The 14459-nt window shown below is 48.7% G+C and overlaps 1 protein-coding gene and 1 long non-coding RNA gene across 2 annotated transcripts; one reads left to right on the top strand and one right to left on the bottom strand.

Annotated features, from left to right (window-relative positions):
* Positions 1–4245: 4245 nt before the first annotated feature.
* On the bottom strand, positions 4246–5868 carry LOC124656453 (F-box protein At4g19940-like). Its single transcript, XM_047195195.1, has one exon. It carries the CDS (start codon positions 5866–5868, stop codon positions 4246–4248), a length of 1623 nt encoding a protein of 540 aa, XP_047051151.1.
* A 4229-nt stretch (positions 5869–10097) lies between these two features.
* On the top strand, positions 10098–11394 carry LOC124652213. The gene is made up of 5 exons (XR_006987640.1): positions 10098–10164; positions 10242–10381; positions 10462–10584; positions 10889–10987; positions 11324–11394. It is a non-coding gene; the product is annotated as an uncharacterized LOC124652213 (long non-coding RNA).
* The last annotated feature ends 3065 nt before the right edge of the window (positions 11395–14459 follow it).

The following is a 14459-nucleotide window of genomic DNA, read 5'->3' as shown; positions in this document are numbered from 1 at the left end:
TGTTATTATCAACCGGTATATCAGAATGGAGAATCGCATTGTACAAGGATTTGACTGAGAAAGTGCCATCTACATGAAGATTCCATCTAAATTCATCCGGTTCAGTTGATAATTGAATATCTCCCAACCGTTGAATTAAATCATTCCATGCAACAAGCCTTTGTCCAAGCAAAACCCTTCTAAACGTCACATTTGGGGGTGAGATAGCCATTACTGTGGCAATGGTATCACCTTTGCGACGAACAATACTATACAAGGCAGGATACTGCTCACTCAAGGAAGCATTGTCTAACCTGTTTGAAGATGTTAGATTTCAGTATGAGAATAGTGAATTAAATGTCGATGCTCACCCTGGTAGCTAGGAATGCGATTGTGCATCCGTTTGGTCGCCGTTTGTGGCTGATGGAATCTCCAGAGTCCATATGTTCTACCCATGTATGCTTCCAATGAATAAAAACCTTACTGTCCCCCGTACACAACACGCAGCCCAGCCGAACCATAGGAGCATAATAATGGAGGTGATGTCAAAGTCATTAGAATATTGGCGACCTCAAATTTTTTAGGGCAGCCCCATATATTTGCATCATCACATGTGTGATACAAAAAAAGTTTGCATCACACACAAGTGGCCAACATCTGCGCTAAAATTTCCTTTCCCTCTCCTGCCGCTCGCCCTTCCACCTACCCATGACCAGCCGCGACAACAAATCAACCACCGCAACCTAAATTGAAGCCAATGAGCTCCTCTCACCTCCATCCCTTCCCGCCAGTCCCTCTCCGTTGCTTTGCCACCCTTCTGTTGTTCCTCTCCACCGTGTACGATGGTCGTGGCTGTCACGGCTTTGATCTGAATCGCTGCGTTCGACCTCAATCGATGCCGACGGGCTCTGCCGCACCTCCGCCCCTTCCCACCGGTCCTCTCTGCCGCTTCGCCGCCCTTCCGTTGGTCCTCTCGGCCGCTTACGATGGTCGTGATGGCCACGGCTTCGATCTGATTGCCGCCCTGGCCGTCGGTCCTCTCCGCACAGCTTCGACCTTGATCGACACCGACAAGCTCCGACGAGCTTTGCCCCTTCCCGTCGGTCATCTCTACCGCCTTCATTACCCTTTCCCCGGTCCTACATGCATTGAGCGCTTCCTTGAAGCCTACCATGACATTCATGATTCAGATGTGCACGACAAGCTTCAAACCGATCTCATGGAAGAGTGGTGAAAGTGTAATGGGGAACAAAACAACTAGTTAATTCTCTATGTCATGTTGTTTGTGTGTTGATTCGTGTGGTACTTTGATGAATTATTTGGTAAACTATTTGTGATATGATGTAATAATTAAGTACTATTTGTGTTTATTTGTTCATATTTACTAGTAAATAAGCCCTTGTGTTTCTACGGATTGAATGCAAAATTATATGATATCTTTTCCTACTCGGGATCATGTATTCCTTTCCGTGATACCAATGACCGCTCTCTTTTAGTGCTAAACGATGCCTCGTGGCCTAAGATTTTAGATGTAAAATGTTGGCACAACCCAAATTTTACCAAAATGTATTGACCCGTGTAAGCCTAGCCTTACCAAAACGATACGTCACAATTATCCACAGGCACATAATAACAATTTATATTATAATTTATAAGTAAAAGTATATAATAATTAATAATTAATAATAAGTATTTGATCTACTATTAGGTTTTATTATTATTATCGCATATTGCCTTTATTTTCTCCTTCGTATACAGTGAGTACCGCTACCACTCCTGCGTGCATTTGATAAAAATTAACATCTATAAACAGCAAGCAACAGAGAAACTAAACAAGACATGTAATATTCCACACACTATGGCAATGAACTAATTGTAGATTAGACCGTGAGAAAGAGCTCTTGCATGGAGCCGTGGATCGCCACCAATCCGGTTACATCCTTCCAGCTGCACACCTCAGTGTTGCCATCCTCAGAGCACGGCAGCACATTAGGGATCAGCAGGAACAACAGTTCCAAAACCAAAAAAATGTTGACCAACGAAGGAATGATTTCTTTCTTAGATATACGTTGTTAGGTAGGATAAGACCCTCCCAGCGGATGGACGCTAGGATGATAACCTAGTTTAAAGTTCGCTCCTCCCTGCAAAATTACCGCGAGATGGGGATTTAAACCCGGGTGAACTGGCTGAGCACTCGCTTGCCTTGTCCTAGCTCAGTTCTCACGCTATTGTGCAATTCTGATGAAACAGAAGAAGATAAATCCATACCTCGATGTAGTCATCCATTAAAATGTACGAAACGTCCGCCTTATGAAAGATATTCATAACCGTGATGGATGAATACCTTATGCAAGATATTCACGTTGCCATCGTTGTTCGTGTTGATGATGAACACACATAGTAGGGTGCTGGCGAAAGCCATGGAGCTGGGCTTGCTGAAGCGCCTAGCCCGTAGGGAGCTGACGACCGTGGTCTCGCTCTACGCGGATGATGTGGTGATCTTCTGTCACCCAGATGAGGCGGATCTGCGAGCGGTTCGTGGCATCCTCGAGGTTTTTAGCGAAGCTTCCGAGTTGCGCACCAACTTTGTGAAATGCTCGGTATCCCCTATTTCATGCATGGAGGAGGTAGCTGCGGGTGCAGCGGCTATCATGGAGTGCCAGTTGGCACCCTTCCCCGTGAAGTACTTGGGCATACCCCTTGCTATTCGACGGCTCACGGCTGATGCAGTCCAACCGATGGTCGATCGGATTGGGGATAAGTTGCCGACGTGGAAGGCATCCATGATACCCAAAGCGGGACGCCTCACCCTAATCCGCTCGGTGCTCGCTGCAATCCCTCTTCACCAACATATGGTGCTTTCTCTAAATAAGAAGGCCCTTAAGTAGCACATGAAGATGTATGTGCGAAATTTTTCTTTCAAATTTTTTGACATTTCAAAATGTGTCTAACATGCATTTAAAAATAAAGGGAGCATACGCTCCCATGTCCCAAAACATCACTCCCCAAAGCGAAACAACGTTCATTATTTCAAGGAAAACTCTAACTATCTACGGCTGTTGCTACAACTGGTTAGCTAGCTACCGTTTCCTTATCCTATCGCCAGGTTGTGGACTACTGTACATCGCTTCTTCCTCACGTGCTTGCCTGCTCGTCCCAAAGCAGAGCCAAGCGCGCCTCCGCTCCTCATGCATCATCTTCCCACAGAGAGCGCTGCCGCCGCTTCCACCCACCGGCTTGCACGGCCGCCTCCACCCGCCGGCGCGCACGGCCGCCTCAACCCGGCACGCGCGACCGCCTCCACCAGCTCTCCATCTCGCCTGCTAGCGACTCAAGTGCCCTACATTGATGGCTTGCATAGCCTCCGCTCCTCCGCGCCCTAGCCTCCGCCGCCACCGCTCATCTGTGCCCTGGCCGCCGCCACTGCTCCTCCGCGCTCCTCCGCTTTGCCATTGGCCGCCGCCACTGCTCATCCACGCTCCTCTGCCCCTGGTCGCTGCTTCTCCTCTACGTCCAGGACGCACCTCCCACATGCAACCCCTTGAAGGCTAGGGAGCTTGCCATGGTCGACGGCAAACTCTCGATCTGTCACCCTACCTAGGAGACGATGAAACCGCGAGTGAATTTGGTGGGGGTTGGCCCGATCTGGTGGCGACTGACCTCCGTCGGGGCGGATTCGTTAACAGCGAGCTCGAATCGGCCATGTGCATGGTAGTGTCTCCATAGTTGTTGAGGAAGGTCAAGTTTTGGGGATTTTTGTTGATGATACGTACAACGGTGCCATTTGTTAAATATGTGCATCATTTTCGTTGTGAAAGTATTAGCAAAGTGGTACAATTATTTGTCTAGGTATGCTACAGAGAAATTGCACCAATGTTACATCCGGATTCTTGTAATGTTGGATGAGTTAGGTAAACCTGTTGGATATATTGCAGGAAAATAGTGTATAATAATATCGCATTTTTTAAAAATGTTACATAAATGGTGTATAATAATATCGCATTTTTTAAACTGTTATATGCGGGGAGAAAAATGCTACATTTAGATTTTTTATACCATTGGCAAAAAGAATTTAACCATTATTTTGTGACTAAATAAAAAATGTTGGAGACCGATATTACATATACTATGAAAAAAATTGTTACATACGAACCATTTTTATACCGCGATCTGACGCGTAAAATCCGCTCACTTAAATTAATCATACGGTTCAGAAGGTGGCTGATGGGTGGCATATTTACAGCCGGCTGATGGCTAGCGCTGGCCTTATTCCAAGCTCATGACATTCGGTAGGCAATTTCTGAGCGCTGGAGTCCACTGCTTCGTCCATCTTTCTCTGATAGAATAGGGGTAGCTTTCGTCGGAGCGATGCTTCTCCCGCCTGCTAACCGTGTGTCCGCCCAAGGTCACATGTAGGCCGGCGGGGCTAATAAGTCCCCTCGAGCGCGGACGGCCGGCGAGGCTTGTCGACGGCGCCGCAGCTGCTTGCGTTAGTGATTTTCTACAATGGTTTTCTCCAAATAAGTGGCACCTTAGGCACGTTTGCCCAGGCTTTATGAGGTTTTTAGGTATGCCATGAAGCCTCTCCGCCGGCGGCTTGACGGGTGGCTTGGGGACGCCGACGATGCGCTCTTCGTGGAGGAAAATGTTGATGAGCAGCCGGGCATCCGTGTGGCACACAGGGAAGTCGACGTAGTCGTACATCGAGAAGACCTTGTGCACGCTGTTGCGCTCCGCGTCGTACGCGAAGACCTTGTGACGGCCTGTCGCGAGCAGGATCTTGCCGCCGGCGGTGGTGCAGAGCGGGATGATGGTGAGCTTCTCCTCGTCCAGCTCCTTGCTGATGAGCCGTGGCAGGCTATCGAGCTCGATGCGGCAGCGCGTCCGCCACGACGATGTCGTGCCGCCGCTCCATGTCAGGACCTTGATCACGCGATCCGCGTTACGACTGCGGAACCGGTGGTGGAGGCCATGGACGACGGCGCACAGGGAACCGTCGAGCTCGGCGAGGTGGCGGAGGCGTTTCCGCAGCCCCGGCGGCATGTGGACCCAACCGAACTGCTCGGCTCCCACAGAGAAGGACAGGATGGGAGTATTCTTGAACTCGACGCTTTCATCCCTAGACGGCGTCAGCAGCCAGTAGAAGGACCCGTCAACGGTGACCGGAGGCAGACCAGCGAGGAAATACCCGTGGACGTCAGGTGGCACCTCGCCAGCGCAGGGCCGCCACCCGCCGGCAGATCCCATGGTGTACACCTCGCACTTGAACTGCCGCTGCTTGCCGCTGATCAGGAAGAGTCTGACCGCCTTGTGCTCGCCGGTGGCCGGGTCGAAGCCGAGGCCGGCGCTGGAGAACTCGAAGGGGGTCCATGGTGTACTCAAAGGGAGGAATAGGCCATATAAATTACCACATGCTTGTGCTGGTTCGCATGGTGGCAGGGCGACGTGGTCGCCGGTGGAGAGGTTGAAGACGTAGTACTCGGACGAGCTGGCTTCCATGACGAGCGTCAGGCCGCGGCATGGCTTTCGGGACAGAACGACGTACTCCGCCGCGAGATTGCGCACGGTGAGGAGCCTGCGGGCGGCGGCGGGCGGCGAACCCTCGCCCTCGGGAGGGAGCGAGCACGTGTAGAAGGACGTGGAGGACCCCTCGGCCGGCGGGAAGAAGAGGATCTCTGGCTGGCGCGCGGCAGCAGCTCTCGCGGCGTGCGTAGCGACGAAGTGGTCAGATGTGAGGGCCTCGTTCCACGCCCGACAGACAGATCGGAAGCGCACGGCGGCGGCGGCCGGCAGGCGCGTCAGGATCTCGTCCACCAACAGCGCGCCGTGCAGCCGCGACACGCCGTCGTACGGCGACGTGGGCATAGATTTTGACGGCGATGCCGCCATATTTTACTGGTTGCGCGGATCGATGGACAGAGGAAGAATTGTAGATCGATCGGTTGACCTAAGGGCTGGAGCGCGACCCATTTTTATGTCCGCGAGCGTTCGTTTGCGCCGCCGCGGACGCTAACCGTTTTTTTCCGCCGCGTCTGTTTGCGTCGGGGCCGCTCCAGCGGGGTGACACATTTATTTTTTTTCTTTTTTTTTCCTCTACTCCATTTAACATAGTTCCAAATACTATATATTAAAACATGGTTTTACACAAACTAATACATAATTGAAAACATGGTTTACACAAACTAATACATAGTTTGAACCATGTTTGACACAAATAAAACATTGCAAAATGAGGAAACCAGTTGTGTTGATTTCCGTATGTTCGCTGCCAAGAAAAAACATTCGAGGGCACACTCAGCCACCCAAACTGGAAAATCCAGCGGGAGATGGTGCCCTTGTTGGTTCTACCGAGGACGAACATCCAGAAACCTCCACTACTGGCTTCGTCTGGCCCGTAGCCAGATTCGCTGCAAAGAAACTCTAAGTTCTAGCTATCGGTATCCGAGCCGGATTCGATGGTGTGGTAGTGCCTGCGGCACGCCGTGTCGTCGAATACCTTGACGATCATCTCGCCATCACCCTTGTAGAGGAAGGTGAGCTGGCAGCCGCGCTCGAGCTCGAGGTCGCGGGCGAACTTGTCCCACCCCGTGTGCAGGTACATCTTGCCATGCCCGTCGAACAAGACCTTCACGGTCCAACGGCAGAAGTTGCAGCTGGCCTCCCGTAGCTGCAAATGCGCCTGCTCGACGCCATCGATGAACTTGTCCGGGAGCCGCTTGATGCCAAGTGGGTCCTCGTCGATGCGGAGGAGGAACTCGAAGCAGCGCTCCTCCTGCGAGGACGAGGAGGGCGCAGGCGACGGCGAGCATGGGGTCGTAGCTGCTCCACCACGGCGGCCCCTGCCCTGGCCACGGGGGCGCCCAGGGCCGGCCTCGACCGCTTCGCCGGCCACCAGGACCGGCCATGGACTTCCTCGCGGGCCTGGCTGCGTCGCAGGAACTACTAGGCGGCGCTACAATCGAGCTTTGTGGCGGCTAGGCTTTCTTTGGAGGAGTGGATGAGGAAGAAGAACGCGCGCCCTATTTATATAGGTCGGAGGCATGCGGTGGCCGCGGGACGCGTGGCGTCGCCATTAACGTGGTTGACGGAGGTGGGCTGCGGCCGCTCAGCAGCCGAGGCATCACCATTAACGTGGCGCAGAGTGCCGAAGCGACGCAGCGGCGCAGCCGCTGCCTGCGTTTGAGAAGACGTATCGATGCAGGGTCGCTGCCAGGCGGGACCGACGAAACGTCCGCCAGACACGAGCGGACACTTTGCGCGTCCGCGCAACATCCGCAGAGACGCATCCGAGACGCATATTTGGGCCAGGTTTGCATCTCCGCGGACGGTCCGATCACTTTGCGTCGCCCCGCTAGAGGTGGTGTCAGACGTATTTCCAGTAACGGCGGACAAAAACGGTCGCTGAGCGACCGTTTGCGTCGTGCGGCTGGAGATGCCCTAAGTGAACATAATTAACCTGCGCCGTGCGTATATAGGAGTATTTGATGAATTGTACTTGGTTACGATTCAGACCAGCTCGTATCAGGAAGAAACTAGTAATCCATACTTCCATTGTGCGGATTTTGTATTTCAATTTCTGAATTACATTACCCGGTTGGCACGCTTGAGCGGTATATTTTCTTAGATGTGAAATATAATACTTTCATGTCCTTAAGAAAGCGTAGGCCAGTCAAATTAAACAAGGACTATTAATTTGGTATGTTTGAAGTTTTTGTGTGGTAATTTGTGCAACTTTCTAAGTTAAACTTTAAATTAGACATTATTTATTGTTTCTATACTTTTTAGAATGCAAAATGAATAGTTATTTATTGAATTAGTAAACATATTTTATCAAAATTGTTGTCCAATTTTTGATATGGCATATCCATTGATAAATTCCTAGGTCTGGGGCTGAGTAGAGGATGGAGTCATCACAGGCAGTGCTGCTAGCGGGAGGAGCCGTGGTAGCTCTTCGTTGCACGTTTGACTTCAAAGATGTTAGAGCATTTCCAGTCGCGTCCCCCAAACCGTTCCCCAAACCGCGCCGGATCGAGCGTTTGGGGGACGTGTTTCGTTCGTGCCGCGTTTGGGGGACGTCGCTCCCCAGCCGCGTCCCCCAAACGCCGCCCCCAAACATTTAAAATAATTTTTCTGGCATTTTTATTTCAATTTCCACAAACTAATACATAATTTGGAACGTGGTTTACACGAAAACACAGTTTGGAACATGGTTTTCCACAAACTAATACATAGTTTGAACCATGGTGGACACAAATATAAAATATTGCAAAGAAACTAAACCTAACTAGGCCGTGCATCGAAGGTTTCGTGTGTTCGCTGCTAAGAAAGAACACTCGAGGGCACACCCGATCACCTAAACTGGAAAATCCAGCGGGAGGATGGTGCCCTTGTTGGTTCTACCGATGAGGCAAACAGGCAGAAACCTCCGTGCACGTATTCGCTGCGAAGAAACAACACTCATTCAGTCGTCCTCCTCGTCGGTGCTGTCGTCGTGGGAGTCCCTGTCGACGTGGTAGTCCCGGAGGCAGCGTCTCTCGTCGAAGACCTTGACTTTTATGTCCCTGTTGCCGAAGTAGGAGAACACGAGGATGAAGCCGGCTTGGAGGCTGTGGTGGCGCGCGAACTTCTCCCAGCCGATGTTGAGGTACATCTTGCCGCGCGCGTCGTAGATCGCCTTGACGATCCACCGGCAGTAGCCGCACGAATGCTCCCGCAGATGCATCGTGCGCGGGCGTACGCCGCCGACGTACTCGGCGAAGGAGTCCGGCAGCCTCTGGATGCCGCGCGGGTCGCCCTTGAGGACGTGGACGAACTCGAACAGGACGTCCGGCTCCACGTCCATCTCCGACGATGATGAAGGCGGCGGCGTGGAAGGCGACGGCGAGTGTTCAGCTATGCCGCGGCCACGACCACGACCACGACCACGGCCGCGGCCGCGAGGTCCGCCTCTACCAGACATAGCGTCGAGTCTTGTTGAGAGATGGTGGCGGCTAGGGTTTGGGAGAGAGGCGCTAGGGTTTGTGTGTGAGAGGGACGATGAGAGGCGCCCCTTTTTATAGGCCGGAGGGAGGCGGAGGAGCGGTGGCGCTCATTAACGCCGGCACGCAGAGCTAGGCGCGACGGGACGCGTCGCTGCGTCGCTGCGGGAACTGCACCGTCGCTGCGTCGCTGCGGGAATCGCACCGCCAATAACTTTCGTCGCGAGGTAGGCGACGGTTAGGTTAAAAATTTATTGTGCCGCTGACGCGTCGGCCCCGCGCCTCCTCGCCTCTCATTTCGTTGTGTCCGGCGTCCCCGGAGCGTCCCCTGTGGGACGGGGACGGGCTCGGGGCGCCGGACACCGAATGGGGGCGCGCCGAACAAAAAAGGGCTTTGGGGGACGCGGCTGGAATGCTTTTTTTGTCCGGCGCGGCCCAAATCCCTTTGGGAGACGGTTTGGGGGACGCGACTGGAGATGCTCTTAGAGTAGTCAAAGGTTAACAACTGCATCTCACGGTATGATTGCTGCACCCCCATGGAGCTCTCACAGCGCTTTGGATTTTCGGCCGTCCGATCGAGCTGACGTGGCGCGATCTCGGCCGTTGTTCCGTTCAGGGCGCTGAGGCCCTCCCACAGACCCACTTTTTATCCATGGGTCACTAAAAGCCCGCCTGGCCCGGTACGCTGCCCAATCCCCCGCACGCTTCGCTCCCCCAATCCCCTCTGGTTTCTCCTCCTCCAACCCGCTCCGTCCTCGCCGCCGCCACCGCTGACCACGACCTCTCCTCCAACCCCTCCCCCAACACCTAGGCAGCCCGCCGCTCGCGGTCGAGAAGGAGTCCTCACGGTCGTGGAGCTGCCGCCCCGCTCCCATCCACCCTCCCGCCGCTCGCGGTCGAGAAGAGGGAGCCCTCGCGGTCGTGGAGCTGCCGCCCCGTTCCCATCCACCCTCCCGCACGACCGCCGATTCGCCGCCTCCTCTCCAGCTCCGCCTCGTGCCGCTTCTCTCGCTCCTCCATGGATGGTGGAAAGGAGGAATACGTGCAGGAAACGGCGCGCCGCCGTGTGTGTCACTGAGAACGACGCTGCCCTCTTCATCGCGCGACGTCTCCGCACGAGGGCCTCTTCATCGCGCGATGGTCTCCGCACGAGGGCGCAGAGAGCCACCGCCGACGGTGACAAGGAGCACATGGGGGGAAATGGCAGGTATCCCACATCTCCTCTCTTCTCTCTCTAGATCTCCCTCTCTCGCGTACACAATGCCAATTTCTTCCCTTTTGCAGCTGGACTTCGCCTCCTCCAGCCCCACACTGCCACTCATCGTGAGAGAGGAGAGGGGTGGAGAAATATGGAGTGGAGCAAGAGGAGAAGATGAGGGAGAGCTGTGATTCCTCAATCTCTGGTCCCCTTTGTGTCCTTGCAGGTACTCACTCCTCTTGTTGTCCTGGTCTCTCTTTCACTGTGTTTGATCCCCAAATTTCTTTAATTTTTTTTGTTATGCAGATTCTTTTGATTTATGCCTACAAGGTGCTCGACGAAAATCTAGGCAGATTGCCATTGATGAAATATACAAGAAAAATCCAGGAAAACGTGGTTGGTGATATGTTCATATCAAAGAAAGAGAAGGTAAGAGTCAAGAGAGAGAAGAAATAATTTTAGTTCAGCCACCATGAGTTGTTTGATATAATTTTGTTGGTGTGTAGTATACAAAGAAATGCATATTTGATTTTTTACCTCTCGTATTTGAGGGAGGTGGATGCTTCATCCTGCTCTCTGATCATAGCGTTTTAGGTTGTTGTTCTGACACTATTCATGTGCAGGGATCTGCTTGGCTTTGATGTGAAAGTCAATTGAGTTATTCTGCTTGCGTGCTACCTTCTTTTCCCATTAACTTTGCTTAAATTTGTTTCTTTACTATGTCGAAAATCAGGGATATCAGCGGGCAGTGTTGAAGATGAGGCTTGGCATCATGAACTAAGCAACTACAATGACTTATATACTCCATCTCTTCCAATATAAGTCTCCGAAAGTAAGTAGGCAATATGCTCTTTCTTGTGTGCTTGCATGAATTTATATAGCAGAAGACACATAATGACTTCAGTGAAATCAAAATTTGATGGTGACAGTTCAACAAATTGTTTGAGCATGGTGAATGACAAAAAGGATTGGTAGTATAAATTAATCAGCCTCCTCTCAGTGCCTCCTCTTAATTTGTACATGTCATGTGTTTAGTTAATCACATAATGAAACTGTTAACTTATACCTCTGTCTGAATTTGTGGAAATCTTATAGAAAAACTTATTGCATGGTTTTTCTCCTTTACTTCTCTTGATTTGTTCCTTTTCTTACAATCTGCTCTGCGTAGGTTTGTCCCCAAAGACAAAATACGGGGCCTCGCTCAATGTTTAAACAGGTTAGAGCACCGACAATCTCTCTAGAGCTGCCCACTTGGGCCTGAACCCAATGATGACGGACATGTAAGGTACCAAACTGCTGGCACAACTTGTGTTACCACCTTCTTCTCTGTTCCTTTCACTCCCTGCTATACAGGTATATTGTTCATCCAATGGATTTCTGTTTTTTAATTTCATATTTTTAATTTCACGTAGCGCCACCTTATCATACGAAGCTTCTGGAATTTAATTCTTCTTGGTTATGCTTGGTGATCTTTCTCTGGTCATGGACCAAGGATTTTTGTTTCAGCTCCTGAAAATTAAAAGGATGGTAGAAAATGAAGCCATTTTATATCGGGATTTATATAGTGCAATATTTTTAGATTGTTTATGAAGCTCTGGATATTTGTTGTACTTACGCAGTTCCTAATATGCTATTGATGTTTGATATCGTGCAATTTCAGGTACATCATCTTGGACGCAATCAACGAGCAATATCTGTTATCATGGACACACATTTGCTAATGTTGAAGAAGGTATGAGCTAAATTTGCTTCCTTAAACGTCTTAACTCTTGTACATCATGTGTGCGTGCGATTTATAAATATCTTTGCTAACAAGGGCGGCGATGAGACGCGAAATCAATTATCTCTAGAAGTTTTGTGTACTGACCTATTGTTGTAATTATCTTCTTTCTTTAATTGCAATATCTTTCTGTGACGTGCAGTTTCAGCTTGCTAGAGATTTTGCCACTTCAGCTGTTGTGTAGACCTTTCCAGCCAAGCGAATATTTTGAATATATGTGCATTTAAGGAACCCATTCTCTTTTTATATTCTCCGCATCTCTGCAATTTTTGAGACCTTTCAGATCATAATGTGGTGCAGACTCATAATAGGATTTTGTTTTAGATCTTCAATAATGGTTATAGCCCGGAGAATATTTTAGGATTGATATTTATGTCCAATTTGATGGGAAGGTGCTACCATGGACATCTTATCTTAGGTAATGTTGAAAAACTAAACATTTTCTTCCCATTTGATGTTTGGTTAGAAATGCTGGAGCTATAATTGATGTTTGAGATATATCATTAGTAAAATATTACTCATTGGTAGTGTTACCTTATTCTTGCACCTTTACTGCTTCTTTACTATATTTGGTGAGGGTCTTTGTCTGAAGGACTCGGGTTTCAGTTCTGATCTGGTTTTATGCATGGCGACGCTGCAGAGGAGTGACTATAAAACTGCATGGTTGATACTTGATAGGGGTGACACTGTGTTTGTAAGGCAACAACTTGCAACTAGCTTAAATCGTTTATGAAGCTATCATTGACTACCAATTTGTCAGGTGAGGAAATCGTTTACTTTCACCAACACATCTTTCCGAATGAGTGAAGGTTGGTTTGTTCTGAACTAACTGATTTCCTTTGAAGCTTCACTTTGGAGTTCTCCTTGAAATTTTACAGTAGCCGGTTCTATTTGTATTTCATCAGACTTGGGAATTTGGCAGGTGTTAGGTGTTTCTGCAGCTGGTAGTATCCATACTATGTATGAACAAACTTTGCCGGAAGATATCTCATTAATTACTTCAAAATTGCTAGGTCGTGTGAAACCAATGGATAGAAATAATTATAGGTAATGGGCCATAGTAAATGAATATGCATTTTTTTCTTGGTTGTCAAAGTGATACTGAGTTTTAAGTTCTTCTCCTAAAATTATGTTTATTGTTTCCTTGATGTGTATTTGCAGTTATGACTTTCATTTCATGATGCAAATACGCACATGCTTAATGTCCACCCATTCTCCTGTCAGTAGTCACTCATAAATTTGTAGTCAGTGGGTGTGCCATGTATCTTAAAAGATAACCTTTCCCCATCCTTACTTTTGAGTGGTTCCTAATTAATCCTGGATTGTAACTATTGTTTTCTCTAGGATCTCTGATCATGGTCTCCATAAATTGTCCATTAATTAATTAACTCTCAGAGCCTCATTTAATGATTTACTGTAACCAATCTCCAACACATGTTGTTCCTTCACTGGTATGGCTTCAGTATTTAATTTGTACTCTATTTACCATTTAATTTGTTGCTCCCTGATGTGTTTTTTACAGGATCTTTGATTCACTGCAAACTAACATTGGGTTGTCAAGTGCGAGTAAACCAATTTGATCTTCTGTTTTCCACTAATTCAGACGCTCTTGACCTAGCGGTCAGTTTGTTATTGGTATTATATGTATCCCATGCTAATAAAAGGTAAAACAACAATGTTTATAACTCTCTAATTACTACAACGGTTTCCTATTTCTTTTTTTATCCGCTCACATGTTACTGCTTCTACAAGGGTATATAACTCTATTTATTTGTATGTACATGGTGCTTATGTGTGGTTCTAACCGTCATGCTGAAATTGATTTGTTCATGTGCACATATTTTTTTCTCTTTTCAAGTTTGCATTCGAATTTAATAATATGTCATGCTCGCATTTCAAATAGCTATTTTGGAGAGATTGCCTGTGAGTGATGTTTGTGTTGTGTTTCTGCGCACTTTCAGATTGTCATGTGACCATACCTATGAACCTACATTTTCTTGTATAATCTGTGTGGCTTCATTATCTTAGTTATAATTGCATGGCCTTTTGGTTTTCCCGTTTTGACAAATACTTCCATCTTTCATGTTGTTCAACTGATATTAGTGAATAAATGGCTGGTCTACCCTCTTGGAATATTTGTATGTTCAGTCATCCTTTTAGAGAATATTTCATGTTATTGTGTTGTCTTCACTAGGATTTATCGAAAGTACTATCTTCGCTTCTTCTCCCCCTACATTTCAAGGATACCTGAGCCCGTGAATGTTGAGAAAGTCACCAGGGAAACTGTTGCAGATCACATATAGGCAAGCCACTTAAATTTACATTTTGGTATTTACCAGTACCGTGCTAACCTTGCACTACTAAGCTTAAGTCTGTACTGCACAGTTATCCTGGGACAAAACACTGCCACCACCATCACAGACCTGGGTCTAAAAAACAAAGGAGTAATACTAAAGCTGGATTTTAAGAACACAAGTTTGTATCTTCACTAAAATACTCTGTAGTTATAGGAACATATCAGGAG

The sequence above is a fragment of the Lolium rigidum genome, chromosome 5 (assembly GCF_022539505.1).
Source record: "Lolium rigidum isolate FL_2022 chromosome 5, APGP_CSIRO_Lrig_0.1, whole genome shotgun sequence".
Classification (NCBI taxonomy): domain Eukaryota; kingdom Viridiplantae; phylum Streptophyta; class Magnoliopsida; order Poales; family Poaceae; genus Lolium; species Lolium rigidum.
The sequence above is the reverse complement of the archived record's forward strand: the minus strand, read 5'-3'. Positions and strand labels throughout refer to the sequence as shown.